Below are 27,872 nucleotides of genomic sequence, written 5' to 3' on the forward strand. Positions count from 1 at the left end.
TGATTTATGAAAGATCTCCAAGACCTGAGAGAATACACTTTCAGAAGTGAACTGGGTGATCCAGCAAACCTGGAATGGATCTGGTCTAGGATTCAAAACATTTGCTAGCAAATAGAAAATGATTTTTAAAAATCCATTACATGTTTTCTGGATCACCCAGTTCACTTCTGAAAGTGTATTCTCTCCAGCCTTGGAGATCTTTCATAAATCAGGGCCATGGAGTCAGCTCCAGACGGGGACAGAGGATGGGGTTTGTCATGCCATGAATTATTTGGCTACTGCACCTGTGATTCCCAACATACAATAAGTGTATCCGCTACATAAATTTACTTTAATATTGCTTAATATTAGTAAGCCATGAAGAAATGTTGTCACCACCAGAAAACATTGCAGGTGAGAGCTCAGAAAGAAGTATTTCAGTGTTTTCCTTCTTGTAATTATTTTTATTGGCTTGCAAAGTGTGTTAAAATTCCTAAAAAATGTAACATTTTCATGAATCATTTTCATGGGATAGCACCCTCACATTGTATGTCATAGCTCTCTACCCTTCCAAAAAGTGTCTAAAAACTCTCTGTGCTGCCCAAGCTCCCTAACCCCTCCCCGAACCTTAGTAAACAAATCTTTATATGATATTTAATGATATGTAAACTTAGGGTGTGTGTGGGGGGAGGGGGGGGAGGAGACTGCTAAATCTTGCTTGATTAATGCCTTATCCATATTGTATTTTTTGTTACCTAAGAATTTTAGGGGTTCCCGAAAACCTGCACAGAATCTGAAGGCTATAACTGTGTGTACCACATTTTAATGAAGGTGCATGGGAAGTGCTGCAAAGAAAGAGAATCTTTATCTCTGTTGCCAATATATGTACAGTGTGCCCACCCCCCAAACAAAGACAAAAGCAGGGGTTGTTGCTCTGACTACAGGGGTGTACATATGTAGCCCCCCACAGTATTCTAGCACAGTATAACTCACCCTCTACATACACTGGGAGATTCCTCAAAACTACTACACACACAAAAGACTATTGGAATTCCACTGTTTAACAGTAAGGGGTCTGGATTAGGAATGTCCCATGACAAAGCCCCCAGTTTGCCCCATTCTAAGCCATCTGATCTAATTACAAAAGGCTAGTCTGCTAATTATTGGTACTATAGGTTAAACCAAAATTCAATTCACAACATTCAGAACCCTAAACTAAGAAGGCACCCTTCACTTGAGCCAGCTCTGAACCTCATCCATAGTAAGCACTTGTTTTGGTGACAACTGTGTAAGATGGGATTTTCCCTCACACCTTGTTTCATATCCCATCACTCTGTGCCCCAAATCCCCCCCATCGGGGGACTGAAAAAAATAGACAAACCTTATCCTAAAAAAGTAAAACCAAATAACTGTTTTGCTTGAACATAATCTTTAATAAAAATATATTTTAAAAAGTAAAATGACATAAATATTTTCTTTAACAATCATTTTACAAATCATTTTCCATGTTGACCAATATGAACATTTTCAAGTTCAGATAATGATTTTACTTTTACATGCTTAGTATACAGAACTGAATTGTTAGAGTGCCTTACCAATCGATTCATTTTATTTCATTAGAATGAATCATTTCTCAACTCTGACAATCCAGCCAGTCACATTTATCTTTGACAACAGGGTTTATGGTATCATTTTTTCTCTGTGACTGTATGAATTATATGACAATTTCACATTCTCGTCATGGTTGGTTAAAAATATTATCAAACATTTCAGATAGTGTGATGTCATAAATGGTGGAAAATGACAACAAGCAATGCATTTATATTTCACATGGTCAGCAAAAAGGAAAATGGATGAACATTCATCATAATAAAAAAGTTAAGTCACATATAGCAAAGAATTTCTATCATTAAACTAGAGAATATAATTTAAATATTTACAATTGCTACAATATTCATTAAGGGGACATGTACCTGTGTTCCATTTGTGCCCATCATGTTAGCTTTGGGTAATGGAATTTTTCTGGCACAGCTTGCAGGGATCATTGGAAGAAACAATATATTGTAGTAAAAATAGGTCTGTGGTCAGGTTACAAAATTGAGGCATTATGATAGGAATTTTGTACCACATATTAGTATAAAGGTCAGCACCACTCAAAAGAATGAAAAGAAAATCAAGTCTATAGTTTTATTTTTCCATTGAATTTAAGTTGAAACCTGATCAGTTGCACTCAATGAAAAGAATCAAGTTTTGTGCATCATCTTTTGCCTGTTCTTGCTACATTTTATACATCTGCCATAGTTTTTTAGGTTGCTGTGTTCTGAGCATGACATACAAAACCTTTGCTGCTGATAGATGGGAAACAAACTATTTGAAAACTCTATTTGAGGTGACAATTTATCACTGATAAAAAATACTTGCCATGATAACTGAAAATAACAGCCCATGTTGTAAAATTCTTCAGAAGATCTAATTTCTGTTTTTAAAGTCTGCATAATCCTTGTTACCCAGAAAGTTATTAGTGATCATTTTGGGTGACAGTAGGAACGAACAAACAAATGGGAACCAAAAGCTTTCTCTTATGTCTGCCAATTACAGAATCAGTACTGTGGATTGTAAGGGAACAGCTATACTAGATATTCACCAGATTCTCACATGTGATTTTACCTAGGATGATCAGTATGAAATTCTAGAATAAGAGTGTTACTTTCAGTCCCACAGTCTTTCCTAGGCAGGCTTTCAATGCACAGTCAGCAAAGGCAAAATAGTGATAGGTTGGTAGCACTTTAACTCATTAAGTTCAATCAAGGATGCCAAAATTCTACAGTGGCTGTACTTTATATACCAGACAAAAATGTTACTTATTGCTTTGCAGAAATCAATAGGTTTGGTTCACAGTTAGAGTTTTTTACTTTTGGGCAGCAAAAATATTTGGATAATAAGGTGACCCCCTGGCCTCTAACCCCAACATGAACCTTATGTTGGACCTTTCATTTAATTCTTCTGTTTATCATACAATCTACATTACCATCTATGTATCATCATCTTCCATAATTTTAACCTACCCATGAAATGTAACCCTTATCAGCGAGCTCAATTTGTAATCCCTAACCCATGCTGAAACTAGAGAGTGTATATTCCATAAACCCTGAAGTCTAAAGCTATCAAACCACAGGCATGCCTCTTATGACTTGCATGTTTTAACAAGGTCTTTGAACCCTATAACATTAGTCCTATACCAGTCTAAAATGAAAATCATGTGAGATCCCAAACTCTTCTAGAATTAAGTAGTGCTGTAATTCCTTAAATTGTCTTGTATCTTTATGAAAAAATAATCTGTAACTAGAATGGTAATCCCTAAAATATCCTAAATATTTCCAGTTATAAATATACATGAAGAATAAATGAGGAAGGTGATGTTCCCGTTTTCCACAAATCAATAAGTCACACTTTTTAATGCATATAATTTGAATTAGACAACGTAATAGCTTATAGTTAGTTTGGAAAGTACAAAGTCATAATCATGTTACCTGTTTTAAGCATATCTAAAGCCAACATTATTCTTTTCAGTTTTGGATAGAGTCAGGAACTGTTAACACTCCTGTTATTTTTACTGTCTGTGTCCCAAAAACACAGCAAGAAGAGGAAATATTTACAAAGTGAAAGGATATCCCTTTTTGGATAGCTGTCACTAAAAAAAACAGTAGTAGCTTGTTTTGTAATGTTTGAACTTGTTTTGTGTTGAAGCTACTTTGGTCAACTTTACAGAATAATTATAGCTGAATATGACTACTTAGTTACACTTATATCATGACCTGGATAAATGGGAATCTTCAAATTCACTAGAGCATTTGTCTTTATTGGGAGATTACCCCTTAGAAGTGGTTCTGGTGACAACGATACTATATATAATATAATTGATGAATTTCCCTACAGACATCAGTAAAAAAAATGACATTAGTTTGATGTTCCATACTGTATCCAAAACCTGCAATACACCTAATTACATTTTAATTTTTTATGCAGTAAAAGACAGCCTAATACAGCCTAATACAATAAATGTATTTTTTTTTTAAAAATCAGAAAACGTTTCTGATTTGATTTTGGTCATATTATACTGAACAATATTCATACAATCACAATCTCCGGCTCTATAGTTGTTATAGAACTGCAGTTTCCAGTATGTTTTAGTAAAGTTAGCAGGTTCCGCTTGCTAATATACAAATGACTAATTGCTTATTTTTCATGCAATCCTTTGCATTGTGTGTAAATGTGGAAATATGGTATTAAATTAGGCAGATAACAAGGTCCAGAATGTAGGTAGCTATGAGACTCAATTCCTAAAGCTTTAACAGGAGGATAGGTCACCGTCATTTACTGAAAATAAAACTTTTATCCCGGTGTGTTAGCTTTGTGTGTTGAGCTCATAGTAACAAATCTTCTATCATCATTCACTTTTCTGGACATGGTTGAATGCACACTGGTTGTTATGTTTTACTGTATTTGCACTTGGTAAATCTAATAATCTTCTCTCCAGTTTACCTCTATATTATGCGAAAAACCTCATAAATCAATCAATAGTGCATTTGTCTAAAAATGTAACTGAAAACAGCCTAAATACACACTGCTGGTATACAAAGAACATTAATTTTTTGCCTTTTTGGCAATAAAGGCCTATTAAAATATGAGTATGGGATGTTACTTTTCCACCTCTATCCTATACCTGGCTAGTAGTTTAGGCAGCCTTTTCCAAGTGTGATAATCTATTTATAAGCCAGCAGTTCTGGTGTGTAGTAACATGGAGTGTGTGACTGTAACGTGAATGTTTGCTGTATTCCATTAATAACTACTGCAAAGGAACATGAGAACAAGTTATTGCGTTTATATTAGTGGTTTTTGCTGATTTCCGCACAAATACCTTGCCCAGAAATGAGCTACAATGTTTACCGAGCAGCTACACAACAGTTGTATTGTAAACAGATGAGATATATACAATGTTGTTGTTGATTTTACAAGACAATATTGGTTGTCGGTGCATGCAGAAAATACATTATTGATATAAAATAAAACTTTTCTTTATATACAGCTATGATAATATACTCTTGAACAATTTGCAAGCCCATAAACCTGGCAAATAATGTCTTTGGTAAAGCATAATTGTAGTCTGGTCCACCAACTACTGTGCCTCACTACTTGTCCCTAACACCATGATCAGGTTTTGTAATGAATAGATAAATATGAAGTAGTGGGAAAGCCTTTAACTTTGCTTCCAATGCACATTATTAGGAGTGCCTGGGTTGGGGATGCTTGAGAGCACATTAAAAGGCACATGGATAGGTCTATTACCAATACATGTTGCAGCTCTACACAGTTTTGTTTCCTCAGGGAAATAGTTACTTCTTAAATTTTTAATATAAAAAATGTCTGATAGAATAAGGAACCCTCCAAGAAGGGTGGCAAATTGGGTGACCAGTCAGCCAACTTTATGTTCTTTACCAATAGTCAAAAATATGCTAATGCAAAATATTGGTTGATTACCATTTTAAAATGTCAACATTTATATATCAAAACAGATGCATTTCTCATGATTGTTAAATTACCATTTTGATACTTGACCTTTCTGTTAACAGAAAATCAAAGAAGAATAAGCCATCAAATCCCAGAAATGGTTTGAAATATATAAAGATGAAATTACATGTTAAAAAACCAGTTTACGATGATTGTTTTCAATGGTCTAGATTGTTTTATATAACAGCAGCTTGTCTTTAGGCCATTGTTATAGCAAAAAAAGGAAAATAACAGTTTCAGACTTTTGTCTTCTGATGTGCTCCAAACTCTTCAAAGTGGATTCCTCTAGAAGTTGTAATTTTCATAACAGCACCATTAGCTCCATCATCTTCTATAAGACTCACCATTCCTTTGGCGATGAGGGATGGGCTGTTACAATAGAAACAAAGATAATTTTAGTATACTTAGAAAATGTAATTAAAATAGAAGAAATGATAGTATATTAACAACAACAATAGATATATCTTGCTTCTACTTGTGAAGTGTTTTAAAACAAGTTTAGATCGTCCTATAACAACTGTGACCAAGCTGCCAATGTCAACTCTCTGCACATGAGTAGCTCAGCTTTTTGCCAGATCCAGAACGACCAGGCAGGTAAGATTCATCATTGCGGAATGAACATTGCCTGTCCCATTCTGCAATAATGACCTGTCTGATCAAACAAACCTAAAAGTGGAACTTTAGTTCCACTTTAAGAAGTATAAATTAATAGTCAGAAATATGCAGTCCAACAGGCTGACTTTTCCTGTAACAATTATGAATTTTGTATGCCTATTAGAGCCCATAAACACAGAAAACAGCTCTGGTCTGATTAAAGAGGAAATATTTTATGTCTGAGTTTCTATACAAAATGAATAAAGCTGTAAGTAAATAAAACCGTATTTGGTACAAGTAACACTCATCATTATGTACACAATTCAAAGTAGTAGAAAGCTTATTTTCTTCAAATACTGTGTAAAGGATAGAATGATCCCAATTGCAAATCTTGCATGTCACGTCTCATCCTATGATGTATGTGAGATGGTTGCAAATAATACTTTTAGAAACAAAAACAGCAATACTGTAGCATTTTAATGCAGCCTATAAAACTAAAGCTATCTAGGTAGTAAAATTTTACTGACCTGCCAGTGTACAGCAATATACAAATCAAATCTAAAGGAGGCCCAAGGGAGGAAACACCAATTGTTCTATGTGCCGAATAATGTAAAACAATATTCACTACTGCAGCAGGGAGCTTGCCAAGTAAAGTATAAACAATGATTAATATAGTCTGGACCAAGCAAAGCAAATGCATTCTATAAATAAACAGAAAGCAGGAATGATAATGATGTATTGTGCTTTAGCACTTTCAGGAGGCACATTTTCTCCTGCTTAATAACTGTACCCCAATACTTACTCGTGTTCAGCACATAAGTACAGTACTCTTGTTTTCATTTTTTCAATGAAAATCACTTCCCTAATAAACTAATTTATTTGGTAACTACAGATAAACTTCATGTATATATGACACACATTAATGCAGCCTTGGCCACTATTTTGTTACATGTTCAGGTTTTCCTGTGTTGAGAGCCTCTGCATTGTGAGCATGCTGAAACCATGCAGTGCCAAAATGTGGGAAACATTGTGTTTATGATTATATTGTGGACAAAAAGTCACAGGCTCAGAATAGGTTATCCAGTGAAAATATGTGCTAATTAGATTAAAGACAAGTTGTACTCATATCTTTGCACTTACTCTAGCACGCCAAAGGATTTCATCATGTCCTTTATGTTATCCTTGTATTTTAAATATTCTCCCATATTTTCTTCTTTCTCAATAGATTCTAGAAGTGGAGTGTCTACAAAGGCTGGACATACTGTATTTATCCGTACACCATAGTTTCCAATAGATGCAAGTGCCTGCAAACAGAAAAGGTTTGTATTGCACAAGTTAAAACTATTTGATATGTTTTATTTCTCAATGATATTAGGGTAAATCAACTGCAACAACCATTTTTACCCATCTCCTGTTATTATTACTGCTCTTTTCTAAGGAACTTTCCAGTTCCCTTTCCCACCTTTTTTCAAGATGTCTCCAGTTTCTTGTTCTGATCCAACTTCAAGAAAAACACAAAGTTATATCTTCACTCCATTCCAGGGATTGCTCTAGTTTTTGTCCCCATGTCTATCCAAGGAGGTCTCCAGTTTCTGTCCAAAACCTCTCTATAAGGTTCCTATCCTCTCCCCTTCTCCCCAAGGATGTAATTTAAAGCAGAGGTCGCCAACCGGTGGACCCGCAAGAAAATTTTGGTGGCCCGTGGCTCTGGATGGTGCACCCCCAGTGGGGTCAGGAGAAGGACCCCGCTGGGGGGCGCACAGGCCAGAGCCGCGGACCATGTCTACTGTACAGATCGCAGGCTCAGGGCGATGGATGGGTTGTGTCTCTGGACACATGACGTCTACTGGCATTATGACGTCTCTATGGGGGATGTAAGATTAGTTACTTTTAGACCCTAAAGAGTTTATTAGTTCCTCAGAGTACAGTGTAGTGCTTTTAAAGTTAATACATCTTTATACTGTATACTGACAGTAACAAATTGTGTTTTCTTTTGTCACTTGATATGGATTGATGGTCATACAGCTAGTTCATGAATTTAGTTCTTTACAGAACATATATGTTAAGGTCAAAGTCCAAATAGTTCAATTTAAAAAAGAAGTACCGTAACTTGACTACTGAAGCACAAAAAGAAGGCAAAGCCTTTTTAATTTCTTTTCTGCCCCACACTACAGGATCATACCCGTCCATGGATTTAAGAGTAAACATTGGCCGTGAACATAGACCCTTGGGCAGCAAATCAATACAAGGCAATAAACCAGACTGGCAGATCAGAAACTAAAATTAGTTTACTTTTTGAAAGCTGAACTTTAGCACAATGTAGCTATCCACTAAATAAATTATCCAATAGAAAGTCACTAAAGGGTTTTTAGCAGATTTTTGGCAGGTTTTGCCGGTTTAGTATATTGGTTTACTAGTATGCTAATGTCAGAAATCTTCAGTGCTGGTGATAGTTGAAGTATATTTGTAAGATATTCCGCAATGACTTTCTTGTAAAAACAAGGATACAGCTTTTTTATTGATGTTCTAGGTATGCACTAATATAACCTAATATGCTAAAATACACTAATATATTCTAAATTGTGATGTATTATATTGTCTTGTATGTTAATATGTTATGTCATTATCTGTGTAAGTATAATGTTATGTGTATGTGTGTAAAAATATCTCGTGAACTACGTTGCTTTTATTCTGCCAACCAGCATTTTAGATAATCAGCAAATCCTTCTTTATTTGTAATCTGTGGTAACAGGAGAATGGGTGCACAGAATTCATATACTTGATCATTTTGGGATTGTTACATGATTCAAACATGTCCAAAATGTTCCTGCTGGCTTTGATAGCCTACTCATTACCAGTGCAGGTCTTTATGAGGACACACATCCTATGACACTGGGCACGTTGGCTGGTTTTGCTTTTTATCAACGACAACACATCATTAAAAGGTGATTAAATTGATTAAACTAAATGACTAAAATTTTGGCTACGCTTCTTTTCTAGGTGCTGCAGGAAGCTGTAGAAATCATTTGCATATGGATTTTAATAAAGATTTATTACAAACAGCAGTGTGCCTGCTATTGTTTTTCTGTCAGGATGTGACCGTGTATAAACATCAAAGGGGTAATTTGTAAGGAATTGATCTTTCCTTTGAGCTGTACCTTGTTTCCAGAGCTAATAACTTTTCTCTGCTTTTAAACACTGTAATCATTTACTTGTACTGTGAATGTTCCATTTTATTTGGCACAAAGCATCCAAACACAGAACAAATTGTTCCTGCCGTTGACTCTATTTGCTCACTGAATGACAATGATCACATATCCAAAGGAAAAAAGGGAAAAGACAGGACTGGGAAGCATCATTATTATTTCTTACATTCTGAACAAGCAATATGAGTAAGTGACATCAGGGTCACAAAGGTCCATATTACTAAGCAACAAGTAGCTAAGAGTTTGCTAAGAATTATGTGGTGTTTTTTATCTCACAGCTCTCTATACGTCCCAGTCATTTCAAGCCAATCTCTGTCAGTCACAGCAAATATCTCACTATTTACTTTATAATGGATTTGCCAGTTGAACCAGTTGAGCAGTAAAAGATACGTAGGCTAAAAAAAGGCCTCTGTTACATAGGTCTTAACTGCAGTTATCCTACCCCATAGTTCATCTACATTCTGCTAATTGTAAAGGACCTTTAGTAAATATGTTATCCATTATTTCTTGTTGTTTTTATCTTTGAAGCATTTAGGCAAAATGGAGCTACAAGTGATGTATAAAAAACCTGATATGTTAATACATGCTATTAATTATCAATGAAAGAGGCCTTGTACAATCAATAAAAGACTTGTAATTCAGAAATATCTTAAACGATGTCTTGGAATGTCCTACTGGTCAATCAGAGTAATCCCAGGTATGCCATTTGGTATTATAGGTGTTTTTTAGTGTACCATTTTAAAGATTACTTGACCCATTTATATTATTTTTCTTCATCATCATTGGAAAGGTACTGTAATATAATTAAACAACATTTCAAGATCTCACAGGGTCCCTTTATTAGGTCAAAGTGAGTGATACTGACATCATGTAACTGTAGGTTGATTGTTGGTGAATAGGAACATTAAGATGATGGAAACATTACCCATTCTTTTATAGAAAAGGGAGGGAGTTTGTTGGTATGTAGTTAAATGGAAAATGTAAATCAGGCTATGGAATGCTGCTATGAAAAATGTTACATAATATAGAAACATTTCCTAACTTGCATCAGAATTAATAACAAATATAATTCAAATTGGACAAACATTCTACTTTAGAGCAGTTAAGTAGATCATTGCAGTAAAGCCATCGGTCAATGCTTTCATGGCAGTTTGGGAAACAATGCAGAGGCATAAGTCCTACTGTCTCCAGCTCTATTTGTTTCAGGCTTCTGCTTTAGAAAATCATCTTTAAAATGTTTATATGTTTATATTTAATCATCTTTATATGTTATAGATGTCAAATTTAGCAAAACCTGTACTGCTGTATTAGTTAACCATATGGCACACTGAGCTGGGGACTAATATATCTTCTATAATCAGGCCATTCATTTGTCAGAAAACCAGTGACCTGAGTATATTTGCCCCCCGTGTAGCCCTCTCTTGAATTTCTATAAGTTGAACGATCTCCATCTGATATGAGTTTGATAAAGATATGTATTACAAAAGACATATACTGGTAGGTGTTCCACTGGAGAAAAGTCTTTTTTATATGAGGTTCATTACCCAGCTTGCACAGCTACTACTATGTGGATAAGATTGATTGCCTTTGTTGTTGGTTACAAGAGATTGCTGGGTCTTGTAGCTGGCAGAGAGATGATTTATATATACACATGTTATTCTGAATGTCTTAAAAACCACAAAATCAAAAAAACCCCACACAGTCTGTTATAACGTGTCAGAGAATTAATACACATGGTTACGATTCACATTCCAAACATTCATGTGTATTGCTAATCTCCGAAAGAAAAAAATACTTGGAGGCAGTCATGGAAAAATATATTGACATTTTTTCAGTTTAAAAACTGCTAAATGTCAAAATGATTGGATCTTGTAATATTTCTAATTTTCAAATGAATCCACACCAAACTGATGCTACAGCACAGCAGTGTGAAATGCAGTAAGCATTATTTTATTCATTTCCAATACCATTATTCATTTATGACACAACATTGCATATTACATGCTGACAAAGGCCAGCAAACCTCTTCCATACCCACGTGATCATCATCGTCTTGAATGATAATTTATGTGCTACGTTATACTCACTGCTATTGATCTTGTGAATCCAATTACCCCGTGCTTTGAAGCCGAGTACACTGGTTGGTAGGCAGCAGGTGTGAGCCCTGTGATAAAGATAATAAACATAATTTTAATCAATAAATTTCTACCAAGACATGTTTATTGGTCACACCAATGCAAATGGATTACTGGTTGGATTGTTTTAGATACCCTTATATGTCAGCATTCGGTAAATTTATAAACTGTATGGGTAATGTAAATATGTATGTTGAGTATTCATAAGTTAACCTAAAAGTAGTTAATAATTCAATTGCTCACATTTTTATGGGTCTGCTCACCCGTATTTGCAATTGGGACAATCAGTGTTGTGTGACCCTCCAATTACCAAGATAAGCCCTGTAGAGGTTTTATTATTTGTAGTATGTGCCAAATGATGAATTTACTTTGCTTAAAGAGATGATATGACAGCAACTTAGTGTTGGCTTTTTGAGGAAGGTCAGATGATTATATGCCTATTACAAGCCCTGAACCTGACCTGTCACTATAGGGAACAATCAATCAGTTGGGAATACCTACTCATTTCTTTTAGAAAAGTAGTGCCAGCAACCTGCTCAAATGTCTTTTCCCCCTTCTCTCTCTGTTTACATAAACAGCAACAAAATCTTTCCCATTTCACTTTTTATTGTAAGCATTCCTTGAGAATATGTTCAGTAAACCGTACTCTCTTTAAGAGAATGGAGATGAGTGCCAGGATTATGTACCTCTAGAGCAGCCTTTTTTGACCTTTTAGGATGAGAAAACCTTTGAAATAAATTTAAGGTCTTTAGGGAGCCCCTGCTATCATTTTATATACATAGCACACAATATATTAGTATAGTGGACAGTAGGAATGATGCCTATTACATTGCCGATCAGTAAAAAGAGCGCCAATCTTACAGATAGCCAAAAAAAAAATCATTGGTGTCAGTGGTAACTGACCTCTTTAAAATGATGTGAAAAAAAGCTTCCCCAAAGAATTTGTTCCTGTAAAGTCCTTATATCCCTTACATCCAAGCAAAGAGATTATATCTATGTCTGTAGACCTCCCTTATCCTCCTCTGTATGTCATAGGTAAATAGGTGAAACAAAACTTTTCTCCCATAATGCTAGATGATAAATGTACTGAAAAGCTGCAAATAACAAATAGTTGTGCAGTAGTGGATTTGAACTGCTAATCACTTAAATGATAGTGTTTTAATCAAACTGGAGCTCTTCATTAAAAAATAATGTATTTATGTATGTGTACTAAAACACAATAGCACATATTTATATAGCGTAATTCTGATATTACCAAACCAAACTTCCTGGTGCATGATTTTTAAATCAGTGATTCGCCACCAATGAATGTTTCATTAAAGTTACATCTCTGCTTTAATAATATGTCGCTAAGTGTTCAAACTTCATTTGCACTGTATTGGTATCTTTAAAGTGAAATGTAGTAATGGCTGAAGATAAGGAAACTTTCCAGACTCAGAAAATTGTGAGGAAGGAAAGGCGATTGCATTTTCAATTTGCACTCGGGGCCCAGTGGAGGAAGTGTTGTTTCCAGCTGATAAGGCATAACCAGAATTCTCAAGCTTTAAGCACTATAGCTTTCTAGTTCATTTTTGTCATCTATATGATCACAAGAATGGTGTTTATGTACTTATTTCACAAATGCCTTACACTTCACAGTTTCATGTTTGTAGGTGTGTTATGTTGGACTACCCTGTGTAACTATGATTTTAAGATAACTGTATATCTTTCTATTATCTCAGTAAATTAATAGCTAGAAGACAAATATTTTCAATGTAAAGCTGCACCCAAAGCAAACAATAAAATACACAGCTGAAATACATACAAGAGAGCTCCTTTACCTGACAATATTTTGAAGTTCTGGCCATTCAACCCTATCAGACTATACAGCATGTGTGGAAACCTTTATATTTTTTCTCTACTGCACGTAAATGATACAACTGAGCCTTGTTGCCTACCTATGATTAGGCAGCAATGGAGAAGCAGCATACTTAGGAGACAATCAGTGACTCCGTGCTCCTATCAGCAATCCTTATAAGCTTCTGTGCTTTGGTGTATAGAGAATTAGGAAGCTGAGTTCAAATCATATTTCGGTATTTGCCAATTAAAAGTACACATAGGGGTCAGTTAGGTACTTATTTATAAAGTAGTGAATCTGCCATTCATTGAAGCATTCCCTGGTGGAGAATCAGTTACTGCTACTGAAACACATAGACCTGAAAGATTCGCCACCAGAAAAAGTTTCAGCGAATTTCAGACTCACTGCTTTATAAATAGATCAATAACTGATTTTGTAATGAACACAAAACTACATATATTAATGTTTAGCTGCCTAGAATACGTTTATATATTATACATTATACATTTAACAATGTAATCATTAAGACCATAGTTATCAGGTATTATTAAAGATAATTTTATGTAGCTGTCAGGTAATAATTGTTGATGGTATAGTTTGCAATATGGAGAGCATTGCACCTTGATATTTGGTATATAAAAACTTTTCCTATAACCTTTACACTTCTTACAGCTGGGATGGAGGGTAATTCATCTAGGACTGAGTGGTGTTCACATAATGGGCCTGATTTATTAAAGCTCTCCAAGGCTGGAGAGGATACACGTTCATCAACAACTTGTAATGGGTTTCTTTAAAGTCATTTGCTTTTTGCTAGCAAACGTTTTGAATCCTGGACCAGATCCATTCCAGGTTTGCTGGAACGCTCAGCTTCACTGATGAAAGTGTATTCTCTCCAGCCCTGCAGAGCTTTAATAAAAATAGCTCTATTACTCAGAAGCTCCTCCCTGGTAAATATCTGGCTTGATGAAGTGGACCCAAAGTGGACTGCAAGTACTGCATCAGGAACAAAACTAGAAACAGCAATGACATGACATGACAAGTTAATAAAAACTGAATATTTTTTTATATGTTAAGGGTTTCGAAATTATAATCGTAAAACAAAAAACTTTGGTCTAGTGACACTAGTGGCAATCCAGTCTGCTATATTATGTTTGTTAGGTCCCATAACAATGGTTATTTTCAGCTCTCCTTGGTTTCCATTGCTAAAAACAATTAGATTACAATAGTTTGGCAAATACCTATAGTTTTAGTTCATATGCTAGTGTTATGCCCACACTCAACAAGTAATTTATTAAGAACACCCCCACACTTGATTATTCATGCAGTTATCTATTCAGCCAATTAAGTAGCAGTAGCATAGTCAGTGGGTTGGATTCCAAAAAAAAAGATGAATGCGGTAGAACAGGAGCTTTACAGTGTGAATGTGCAGCTGACAAATCTACAAATATTGTGTAATGCAATCATGTCAGCGTGGATCAGAATCTCAAAGGAATGTTTGTGGAATGAGGAATGTATGTCATAGAAATTCAGCTAGGCCCTTATCAGTATTAGAAAAGTGTTGCTCATAACTTGCTCAGTGAGTGCATATAGCGTGTATAGAATTTAGTTTTAAATGGTAAATTGAGATTCATTAGTCCAACTCTGTGATGACTATATGAACTATAAATTATTTATGTAAAGGGGCTGATGAGCATATTTCAATGGATCTGCAAGGCACTGCAGATCATCATATATACCATTTGAAAAAATATTTAATTCTAAAGTTCAAGCAAAGACCTAAATCTAAATTTTGGAGTTTATTAGTGCTGTTTTAACAATAAATGGATTTGTATTTCTGTACATTGAACAGGAGAGAGGAGGATTGACCATTTTCTACTGCAGTTAAGTAAAAAAAGCTGGATGACCGGCCTTCCCCTAGCTCACTTTGGTCTCATCCCATCATTGCAGCACACTAGATTGGCTCCTTTTGCTGCCCTCCCCAGTACTATTGCATAGAGGATAATATTATATACCGGTATATAAAATAGCAAAGTAACATTTATGTATTAGTAAAATCTCAGTTGCTAAATTACCAGAAACAACAAGTAACAAGCTTTAAATATTTGTCATTCTTACCATGCTGGGGAATAAGGGTAATGGCACATAGATATATAAATTCATTAGAAATTTTTGTTTCTGCCTAGAGTGTAGTTTTACTTCAAGATTACTGAATACTTGTGGCTGGAAAATTTACAGGTTATTTCAAATTCTCTGATATTAATTGCCAAATTGTATTCTTTTGTATCACTGCCTTTATTACTAAAACATCCAAGGGTAATTTGAAGCAGCTGGGGAAGAACTGGAATGTAATTCAGGAAATGAGCAATACAGAGTGATACCAGCTGAACCACCAAAAATATTAGAGAAATTACTCCACAATAGAGAGGAGATTCGTTTTGAGTCAAATTTTGTGTTTCTTCTGCAGGTTTGACCAAGCAAATTTATAGTGAATGCAGCCTAGACTATTTTTTTAAACCATAATGCAATCCATGACCTTTGAACTATGTTAGGAAACTTACAATGACCAATAAAAATGGTGGAAATCCTGGATGATGTCAATGACCAAATAATATCGTCAATGAGGTCAACCAATATTTCCTTCACTCTTCCTGCAGTCAGGTTAATCTGTAATTTAGCAAAGGGAATGTGGCGTCGTTCTGATTGATATGGATTTACATTGCTGGAAGAAGTGACTTACGCAGATTTACCTCCGAAATTTGTAAAGTTTATGTGATTATTTGGTCCATCAAAATGATAGTAAAATAATCCTGGAGTATTGTTTAAATCATAATCCAGTGCATGGCCTTTGAATTATAACAACAGGGTCACAAAATAATATGTTGGCGCTATATAAATCCTGTTTATTAATAATAATAATAATAATAATAATAATAATGATCACACATTATTCCCTGTTCAGTCAGGTTAATCTGTCATTTAGCACAGCGAATGCTACATTATTGTGACTTAAGGGGTCTGACATTGACTTACCTCTAAATACATAATTAAAGTTTATTTTAGGTGTTAGTAAGTATGTTTAGGTGTTTCTATTTGAATTAAGAAATACAAATTTGACGTGTGTTTACTTTTATTTATGTTCGATACCCTCTTCCTGACGTAGAATATTGTTTTGCTACACGGTTTTGGTACACGGTCCCTATGCCAGTGTCCTGATCTCCATGCCCAATTTTTAACAATAGTATGCTTTTTTTCACCTCAAAAAATTATAGAATGTGTTTGTAAGATTAAGTCCTAATAGCCTTTAGTAGGGTTTGGTGCTAAGATTTACGGTTTAAAAGTTACTCCCATTTAATAGGACTGCATAAAGTATAAATAGGACTTGTAGAAACAGCAATGCACAAGACTGCCAACTCAATAACATTTTCAGAATGTATTTTTTAGACAAATTCATTTCAGTTTATTCAGTAATAAACTAGACTAATATAGGCAATGTCAAATCATGTTTTATGCCTAACTACTGCTACAACCTGGCACATGAGTGCATACTTTCAGTACTTTTGGGTATCTAATAAGGAAAAGCTAGGGAGTATGGGGTAAGGAGATAGCAGGACATTTTCCCTTAAGTATTGTCATCTGCAAAAAAGTAAACAAATTCATGAAAAAGAACACATCATCAATCCATCTTGGGCCCCAATAGTGTTTATATTTTGCAGAGTACTGGCATTGTTTCCTAAAGAACCAGGTACCATGGAACTTCTCTTCATTTCCAAGAATGTTAGATGTGAGGTCTTCCACTAGCATAAGTTACACTGTAAATGCCTTACATTACCAATTTTGGTTTTGTGCTCATCAATCTAGGCAATTCTCTAAACCAGGCATGCCCAAAAACCATCCCGTAGGCTAATTGCGGCCTGTGTTCAGATTTATACCGGCCCGCAGCTTCTGTCATAAAATCAATAATATGCCGCCCGCCAGCACTGTTGATCACAGTATAAAATAAACGCGTACAGAAAAGGTATTTTATATTTCATTAGAGTTGATCAACTGCCTTGCAATTATCAGCCCGCTACTCGCCAGGCATAATGGGCAGGACAGTCCCCATGTATGCACAGGGAATCCCCTACGTAATTATAGTGGGCGTGTGTTGTGTGGATCCTACACTGACTACGCCCAATCTGATTCCAAGAATGTGCTCTGCACGGAGCCCATACTGACACCGGACTCTCTGCACAGGGAATCCCTCATGTCACCCCGGTGGGTGTGTGCTGTGAGGAACCGGTGCAGACCACGCCCACACTAACCCTGAGTACGTGCTGAATGGTCGGCTCCCACATATTTTCACCTCACTAAATCTGGCCCTCTTTTCAAAAAGTTTGAACACCCCTGCTCTAAACTATCAAACAAATTTATTATAGAATTCAAACACAACATTACTATAGTATTACTAGAATGCTCATTTTACCCACATTCTTTGGTTACTTGTGAAGGACCAGAAATATGTAAAAAAGCTTTTGTGTAAAACTGAATCTACTTTGAGGATGTTAGTAAAGAGATGGCCTTTGTTCTAAAAACATTGTGGCTTATGGACAGTTATAAGCAGCTCAGATTCAATGCTGTTGTTTATTCTCTGATTTATTTGGGCAGAATGATGCTTTGTACAATAAATTTACTAGCTGTGTTGTATATAGTATGAGCATCTGCTGGACAGCTTGTGCCAGAAACATCAGGGAAGATTTTAAAAGGAAACTGAAACATGACTAGTGTAGAGTAGAGGGGGTTACGCTCAAACTCCACCTTACGAAAACCACCCTTTTACCCCTATATCATTATTAAACATGCCGCTGCCATTTTGGGATAAAAAATGGCCATGACAGACTTTTATAAACCACAACATCATTAACATAACATCAGTGACATTTATATCAAAATTAACTTCCATGGCGGTCTGATTAAGTCAGTATTTTTAAAGTCAAAACCGGTACATTGTACATTGCATGGAAATTTGTTGTTTAATATTGCAGGCCTGTATTTGTTAGGAATAACTCCTGTGTATGATAACATTTGAAACACAAATCATAAATTATAATATAATAAATAATTATAAATAACAATTATAAAAATATTAAAATAATATATTAACTATAAATTTAATTTAATTATTTAATCAAATCAAAAACACTGAAATTTCAAACAAGGGTGCAATATTATTGTAAACTAGTATTAATTCATTATTATTTAGATTTTTTTTACAATGTAATCTGCTTTAAATTTCCTGCTAGGCCACGCCTCCCCAGTGTACCAATGCTTCACGCATCCCATCAAGTTCAAAATTCTATGCGATGCCAGGGGACACAGAAGCTGGCCTTTCATTGCTGGAGGACACTGCTGGATCGTGGGGAGCAGGTAGGATCTTTACAATGCTACCCCGAGTGCGGCTTGGGGTTACCGCTTTTCGTACATAAAATTAACCTCGAGCCCCCCTCGGGAATACTGCCAGGGGTTAAAACAAAGTCAAAGGTTCATGAAGGCACTGGATCGATGGTCATCTGCATTGACCACTCTTTCTTTGTCAGCCACCACACACCACCTTGGGTACAATTACGCACGTCTCTGCAGCCACTTTAAATTGCAGACCATGAGCCATTCTGAAGTAAAAAACCCATAACAGACACTATAGGCCTGATTTATTAAAGCTCTCCAAGGCTGGAGGGGATACACTTTCATCAGTGAAGCTGGGTCATCCAGCAAACCTGGAATGGATTTCTTCCAAGTAATTTGCTACTTTTTAGCAAATGTTTTGAATCCTAGATTAGATCCATTCCAGGTGTGCTGGATTACTCGGCATCACTGATGAAAGTGTATCCTCTCTAGCCTTGGAGAGCTTTAATAAATCAGGCCCCATATCTCCAATTAGGTTCCTACTAGTTTCTGTTTTAACTAAATAAACTCTATCCACTATATCTCTATCTCTATAAACTCTGTTTATACAACTATCTAATGCTATTCATACATTGTCCTCATTTTCCCATGTTTAACAACCATGATCAATTTCCACTTGGCCTTATGGATACTTTATGAACTTATGCATACGGTCCTATACAGTCCTCACTTATAATATAGTTACTATATTATAAGTGAGTAACTAGGTCAATGAAAAACTTGGTCTGCCCATACAAAATCTTAAAATCCTTGATTAAACAGAAACAGAAAGCTATAACCACCTTTAGTGCACTTAATCTGCTACTAGGAAGAAGAAATACATAATAATTTTTCACATGGGTAATATAGATTCATATCTAACCTTGTATGTTGTTATAGGATAATTTACATAACAAGATATACTGCATTGTAGTAGGGTGGGAACCTTTGTTTAGGAACAAGTGAAGTACATATCTTCTTTACACCTATACTTGTTTTTTATTAGAATTCTATTGATATACATCCTTGTCTAATTAGTCTACAAAAAAGACAATGTATTTTAGCTTTAAAGTATATGCTACTCTAACAATTGGGTCTCTGGTAAAAATAAAAGGAAAAATATAGAAAAAAATCTATTGGAGCCACCTAATCAAGGAAAGCTGCAATATGGAAAACTTTTTTGTTTTTAAATTCAGATATGCTTCAATGTTATGGGATCAGATACTATTTATATTTTAGTTATATTATTTCTATGCACAAGAACATAGCAGGAAGTTTACTATATAAAAAAAAAATATGTAATACAATGACCATGCTCATAAAAAACTAAATAAAGATTATTGTATACAACATCCACTTGAACAATATTATTCAGAGTTATAAATGACCCCAGTAATTACAGTCGTTTGTTGGCAATGTACAAAATATTTGTAAGGGCGCTACACGCACATGGATATAAACACACAGCATGGATCATTCAAACTATGACTAATACAAGGCCAGCAATAATGAGCCCAGCATGTTTTTCTGTGTCTGCTGTAATTACGAAACATTGTCTATGTCACATAATCAAATAATTAAGATGACTTGGCTGGTAAACTCAAAGCCATGGTATTCTGCTAAGAATGAATTTTGAAATTTACATAATAAAGTAATCCAAGAACAATTATTGTTCAGAAATGGCTCCTGGATTTGCTCCAAACCAGGATGTAATATTGTAACTCACTCAGGTGCAAGCACAACTGAGTGCAGTTAAAAGTTGAATCATCGGTTTAACTCAGGACATTTCTGTAGACTTTATGGGCACTGAACAGATGATGTGGCTCGAACCATAAATATCACTAAGTATAGCAACCCAGCAAAAATTATTTTCAAAGTGGCAAAACAAAGGAATTTTGAAGAACTGTAGATTCTTATCTTCTTAGGGGGTCTGCTGATTATCAATAGAATAAATGGCTCACCAGTTTAAAAAAAGTTGTCGCTTTTCACTCAAAGCATTCACTGCTGGTTAATGAGATTTCTCAATAATGTTTTAATGGGTAGGCACAAAGTATTCAAAATTAGATTCCATCTTCTAGCAATATGCCAAAACAGCAATATAAAGAAATAATCTAATATTGTTATGTAGCATCTCCAATGTAAATTCTGGTACATACATACGGCACATGCTTGTATGTTCTACTTACCTACTTACAATTTAGTCCTCTGGGCCTGATTGACCAATTACTAGGCCAACGTGCTGTCATATGGTTTGCTGTCATGGCTTAGCCTAGTTAAAGTATCAACCAATAGGTATGGTCAGTGCTTGAATGGGAACATAGTGAGTACTGGACTGAAGACAAAATGGGAATTGTAAATAACTGCAACATAGATTGTCTTCTACAATGCAGGGATAGTTTAGCGTTGAGTTTAATTCCAAAGCAACCCTCATGTGTTGAATATTAGCAGTGCCCAAGGCACAAAGATTTGATGCACCACCCATTATAGAGAGATGTGTTTAACAGGATAGCTGTGTTGTATTGTCCTTTCTATAGTGAAGGGTTAGAACTCTTGCTAGGGTTTGCTGCAGGCAGAGCCTCCAATGGAAAGGTTTTTTCACCTTCTTTCTGGTAAAACTTGATGTGAGGGGAAATCTCCCTAAAAGCAACATTTTCAATAATGTAGAGAAATGTTGGAACCCCTTTTATCATTTTGTTTAACTATTAAATCTGACACAATATTGGCTAAAATTTACTAAGTATGCTGGCCCCACAAGGAAAGGTTTACGATAAACCTTTCCTTGTGTTACAATGGGAAGGGACTTGAAGGGTAATGAATTATGGTTCCAACCTTAATAGAATATAGATGTGTGATATGTTTATAGCCTGGATAATTTATTGTGAAGCAATGTATTCTGAATGAGAGGATGCATAACAGATGGGGCAATACATGTCTACCTTTACTGCAAATATATTCAGTCACAAACATAATTGGAAAGTGAACTCTGTAATTTAAGTCTCCATGGCCAAATGTTTGTAATTAAAAGATAAGAGTGAGGATCCATTTGTTTCCCTTTATGGGTCCTCACTGGTATCACACCAACTTTATGTGGCAATAAATTAGAGTAGAGTAATATTTGGTAGCTAATATATATCTGTTGTTTACTATATGTATCATAGATTAAGGCATTTATTCTCCTAGACATCCCACTTTATTAAATAAAAATATTTCAGACAAGACTTATTCTTTCTATTTGTTGGACTCCAGTGATTTATATTTATTAAAGACAATAATTTAGGAAAAGTTATTAGCATTATTATCTGTCCACTTTGGAAAATGAAAACTGAAGGATATAATGAAGAACATCAGGAGATTACTGACGTAAATGGACATTTTATTGACAAGCTGGTCAATAAATACCTCTGCATAAAAAAAATGATGGATCTGCACATGCAACTAACCACCATTTGGCCCTTGTGTGACATTTAAACACATGCTCTTCCTCTGTCCATATCACCCTTGAAGAAGGCAACAGTCATGGTCTAGCCCTAACATTATGGACCCCAGAGCAGCTGCTCCCTCTCTATTCAATAGTAACACCACAAAGTGGGACAAATGTTTAACAATGTTTTATCATAAGGTTGTACTATAGTCGTGGCTTAAATGAAAGTGTCTTGAAAACCATGAATGGGCCCACAGGAGCTAAGCAAGACAAAACTAATTTCCTTTTTACATACTAAACCCCCATTCCTGCTGTTTTTTGGCAGTCTGGGTTTCCTGCTTTCATGCAACCAGAGCTATAAAAAGAACATTGTCAATGTAGTAGATGTGCAGACACTTGAGTTTCCTCGTAGAGAAATGTTGGAACCCCTTTTATCATTTTGTTTAACTATTAAATCTGACACAATATTGGCTAAAATTTACTAAGTATGCTGGCCCCACAAGGAAAGGTTTACAATAAACCTTTCCTTGTGTTACAATGGGAAGGGACTTGAAGGGTAATGAATTATGGTTCCAACCTTAATAGAATATAGATGTGTGATATGTTTATAGCCTGGATAATTTATTGTGAAGCAATGTATTCTGAATGAGAGGATGCATAACAGATGGGGCAATACATGTCTACCTTTACTGCAAATATATTCAGTCACAAACATAATTGGAAAGTGAACTCTGTAATTTAAGTCTCCATGGCCAAATGTTTGTAATTAAAAGATAAGAGTGAGGATCCATTTGTTTCCCTTTATGGGTCCTCACTGGTATCACACCAACTTTATGTGGCAATAAATTAGAGTAGAGTAATATTTGGTAGCTAATATATATCTGTTGTTTACTATATGTATCATAGATTAAGGCATTTATTCTCCTAGACATCCCACTTTATTAAATAAAAATATTTCAGACAAGACTTATTCTTTCTATTTGTTGGACTCCAGTGATTTATATTTATTAAAGACAATAATTTAGGAAAAGTTATTAGCATTATTATCTGTCCACTTTGGAAAATGAAAACTGAAGGATATAATGAAGAACATCAGGAGATTACTGACGTAAATGGACATTTTATTGACAAGCTGGTCAATAAATACCTCTGCATAAAAAAAATGATGGATCTGCACATGCAACTAACCACCATTTGGCCCTTGTGTGACATTTAAACACATGCTCTTCCTCTGTCCATATCACCCTTGAAGAAGGCAACAGTCATGGTCTAGCCCTAACATTATGGACCCCAGAGCAGCTGCTCCCTCTCTATTCAATAGTAACACCACAAAGTGGGACAAATGTTTAACAATGTTTTATCATAAGGTTGTACTATAGTCGTGGCTTAAATGAAAGTGTCTTGAAAACCATGAATGGGCCCACAGGAGCTAAGCAAGACAAAACTAATTTCCTTTTTACATACTAAACCCCCATTCCTGCTGTTTTTTGGCAGTCTGGGTTTCCTGCTTTCATGCAACCAGAGCTATAAAAAGAACATTGTCAATGTAGTAGATGTGCAGACACTTGAGTTTCCTCAGCTGTTTATACACTGCTATGAACACATTCTCAGAACAGCTGGCCACATATGTACACAAGGGTAATCTCAACAAGCATAATCTATCTTGTATAAATGATTATGTAACCCTTATATAAGTCAGAGTCATCTGTAGGTATAGCGTTTGTACATCACTATTCTATTACTGGTGACATAGGATTATGGTTCCTGAAATGACATTTTTTAAAGCCAAAACATTTACTCTGTGAGTGATGATGTGTTAAGACTTTCATTGTGTATGCAAAAAAGCAATGGAAGTAAACAAGATAACATTATCACACACAGAACACACTGGAGTTGAGTTACTAAGGGAAAGGAGATCATGTTCAGCAGGCCATTAGTGGCTCAACAATTATTTTACTATGTTGAGTATGGCATTAGTTGTACATGTATTTGTTTATATTTGTGTAAGGCTATGTTCAGACAGGCAATGAGGCTGCGGTGCAGTTTTTCCAGTGAACCGTTGGTTCAGAGGAGATGCTATAAGAAGCTTCTACCCATGGCAGCCCCATTGAGAATAAATAGAAGTGACAGTGAATAGTGCTGAACTGGTCACTGTAACCTGCTGTCAAATCTGTGCATCTGTGTTTGCTGTGGTATACGTGACCAAGTGGCTGCCAAGGTGCCAGGCGCTGGGAGTTGTGCAGGAATGCTTGATCCTGCTGCAGTTCTAAACCAGTGTGAAGGTTTGCACTGTTGAAATATGGCTACTAGGGCCAGAATACCCATTTCAGATATATAGGTGCTAAACCCCGAGCGCATGAATATTTTGGAGCTCCTAAGTAGAAAAACTCTATAAACTGGTAGAAATCTGTTTGGGGCACACACAAAAACAGCCCTGATGGCCACCCCAAAAAGGTGCTGCTTCAGTTGTGGTCAAGTGGCAAAGTTCTAATTTATACTGCCCCCTATGATACTCACCTATTATGGACCCCCCTCTATCTGTGTTCCTTTTTGCTACACCTCCTAGCTACGTTTTGCCTAGAAGCTGGACACAAGATTGGTGATGTTTTCTAGATAGAATTGGCAGCGCACAAGCAGCTAAATATCCAGTTAAAATACTTTTATGTTTACTGTTCAACATGAACAATTTGTAATTGCTTGCCCATTGAAAAGAGGTGGAGATTCTGATACAATGTCCACTGAGGAGGCTGGAAGTGGAGAGGTGGCATAGGAAACTAAACAGCTAAATCAGGAAGAATAAACAATTAAATAAAAACAGTGCAGGGTGTAAATTTGTGTAATTCAAAAAGAGCCAGCTATACAGAATTACACATATTTAGGCAGGTGGGAAAATAAACAGTGTTACAGTTAACTGTCTATTTATCTGGGGTTTAAATTTGAACAAATACATAATCCCCACTTTTCCTAGAAGTACCAGCAAATAAGGGCATATAACAGAGTGCAAATTGGTGAAATGTGCTACTATTCATTACAATCATTTGGATAAATAAGAATGATAACCCAATGATTGTTGCGTATGTTCTTCGGCATTCATTGGATATAACATGTTGTTTTAAAACACCTCCTAATACACTTTTCTATCATTAGCGGCTTAATCACAGAACAATGTAATACCTGCCAGAGATGACATGTTGATTATGACACCCCCTTGACCTCCATTCTTCTTGCTCATAAGTTCCAGGCCAATATATGTTCCTCTAATAACTGAAATCTGAAATAGAAAATGTGGGAATGAAATTGCTGTACATCCATCATAGATTCATTTCTAATGCCTTTTCTAGTACAGAACCTGCAATCAGAGATTACGACCTACAAAGCAGTAGGTTTAAAACTTTACTGATTGAAAGCTAAACCTCTAAAGACCTATAGGAGGAACATTACACAAGGAGTAAATACAATAGCCCTTGGCAAAATGTTTATTAAAGTAGAAATAACCTGTAGGACCCTATTTCAGGCGTCATAGTGTACTGCATGTATAAATTATTGATGTACAGTTATTGGAATATAAAGCTAAACTACTGAACTATAAAAGATCTTCTGGCTCCTCGTAGGCTCTAGACTCCCAATCTTTATAGTTTAGCCACACAGTTTCAGCATTGGCCAAACAAGTGAAACAAAATAAGTAAATCTAATGCTAAAGCTTTCTTCTTTACCCAGGCGCCAAAAGCGCTTATGCTTACGCTTAGCTTATTATAATCACATTCCATGTCTACTCATTAAGGCTTTCAGGTTCACCCAAGATGTGTAAATGTATCCTGAACTTAACATGTTCAGTAGAGCTATGAAGATTTTGGAAGCTTTTGGGTCACAATAAGACTTGTATCCCGTAGAAGACACACCTAATGTGTATCATTAATAATAATAATAAACAGGATTTATATAGCGCCAACATATTATGCAGCGCTGTACATTAAATAGGGGTTGCAAATGACAGACAGATACAGACAGTGAAACAGGAAGAGGAGAAGACCCTGTCCTTAGGAAATGCTTAAAGTGTTCGGCAAAAGTAGTAAGAGGTGATTTCTGTAAAGCAGGCAACGTTTCCTTTTTTTTATTGTTGCCTCCAGAACAGGTGTCTGAATTTAAAGTTATTTTCTCACCTATTACTCATTTGACAAATCATAAAATTTGGATCAACTTCTGTATTGTACATAAAAGTCACTGTGAAGGGTTAAAATAGTGTAGTTTTACACACACACAAGTAATCACCCTAAATTCTTTTAGTAAATCACAGCAAAAAATGCAAAATATAAAACCCCACCAAATAATGCAGCTCCCTTTAAAAAATGTATCCAATATATAAACCAGTATCCTGTGAGTAGACGTACCATACAGGATACAAACTATGCCTGTGAAGTTATTGCAACTCAATCATGTCTGTCACAGTCTGTCAAACATTGCCCAGAATTGATAATTCCTTACATGTCTGAGCAGAATGGTTTTTTGGCGTGGTATCTTTGTTGATACAGTGATTTACGCATTTCAGCAACTTCATGACAACACACAGATCTTTTTTTTTTTTTGGGAAGGCTCTCTGTGTAAAAGGTAACATTCCAAGGAAAAGAACACATAATGTACTTTATTCAGAACACCAGACGAGAGATATCAATTATATCACTCTTGGTGTTTTTTTAATCCAAAGGATTTCCTTTTGGAATAAATATATAAAGCTGAGGATGTTTTATTTCTGAAAATGGATTTTTATAAAATCCAGCAAAGCTATAATGCTGCACAAACATGTTTTTAATGTGAAACAACTTCAGTCCAATCCCAATGTTGTCCCAAGGTTGCTCTGTTTATAGTTCTGCACGTCACACAAAGGTGATCCGATCAGCAAGGTTCCATTGGAGGTTTTTATTGAACTGATGTCAGAGCTAGCCATTCTGCTGTTTACAGAGTGACTTGTTTTTGCATTAAAGATCAACCTTTGACATATTATTATTATTATGTGTTTTTATAGCATCAACATAGTCATGTTCCTCAGAGGAGCTTAAAATCTAATGTCCCTTACCATAGTCTAATATTTGTAACGTGGGACCCTAGTGCTCCAAATACAAATTTCCAGACACTTAGCCATCATGCTATCCGTTGTTTGGTTAGCCTTCATAGCTTGGAATATAGCCCCAATCATTGCCATGATAGAAACAAGAGCTTACATTTTAATTATAAAGGCTTAATCTCTGCCTAAATCTCTATTTTTGAATCAAAGTTTAGCAGTATTAAGCAGAAACTTTAAAGCTTTTCTGGAGATCATTGTGTACTGCAGTCACACTTAGCTTAACTTAGCTTAATACAACAAAAATATTTGTATATTGATTTTCTCCCAGGGGACTGTATGCCAAATTATGTGTTTCCATATGCTTGGGAAAATAAAGGATTTTAGACATATTTAAATAATTTCCAGTGATGCATTTTTGTGGGAGTGTGAGTGAATTCCACCACTGCTTGTTTAAAAGGCCAGGTTCCAAAATTGTCATCATGATCTTGGCTTCTGTTCACTAGGTAATACATTTAGGCTTATGTAAGGTCACCCTATTAGATGTATTTCCAAAAGCAAGTCAGTATTGGACATTTTATCAGGCACAGAAGCAATCCTTCAGAATTAATTAGTTAACAATACACGTAGCTAATGAGCTCAGTGATGGTTTGTTTTA

General features: G+C 35.6%; 1 protein-coding gene across 2 annotated transcripts in view; it reads right to left on the reverse strand.

Annotated features, from left to right (window-relative positions):
- Window positions 1-1,391: 1,391 nt before the first annotated feature.
- The window catches only part of HPGD (15-hydroxyprostaglandin dehydrogenase), a 46,520-nt gene continuing 20,039 nt past the window's right edge, over window positions 1,392-27,872 (reverse strand). For both annotated transcript variants that reach the window (XM_072406066.1, XM_072406067.1), the window contains exons 4-7: window positions 25,333-25,429; window positions 11,435-11,511; window positions 7,282-7,445; window positions 1,392-5,916 (exon numbers count right to left, since the gene is read on the reverse strand). In XM_072406066.1, coding sequence (XP_072262167.1) covers window positions 5,784-5,916; window positions 7,282-7,445; window positions 11,435-11,511; window positions 25,333-25,429 — 471 coding nt within the window. In that variant the 3' untranslated portion in view covers window positions 1,392-5,783. The remainder of the gene's footprint in view (window positions 5,917-7,281; window positions 7,446-11,434; window positions 11,512-25,332; window positions 25,430-27,872) is intronic.

The sequence above is a fragment of the Pyxicephalus adspersus genome, chromosome 3 (assembly GCF_032062135.1).
Source record: "Pyxicephalus adspersus chromosome 3, UCB_Pads_2.0, whole genome shotgun sequence".
NCBI classification, from domain to species: domain Eukaryota; kingdom Metazoa; phylum Chordata; class Amphibia; order Anura; family Pyxicephalidae; genus Pyxicephalus; species Pyxicephalus adspersus.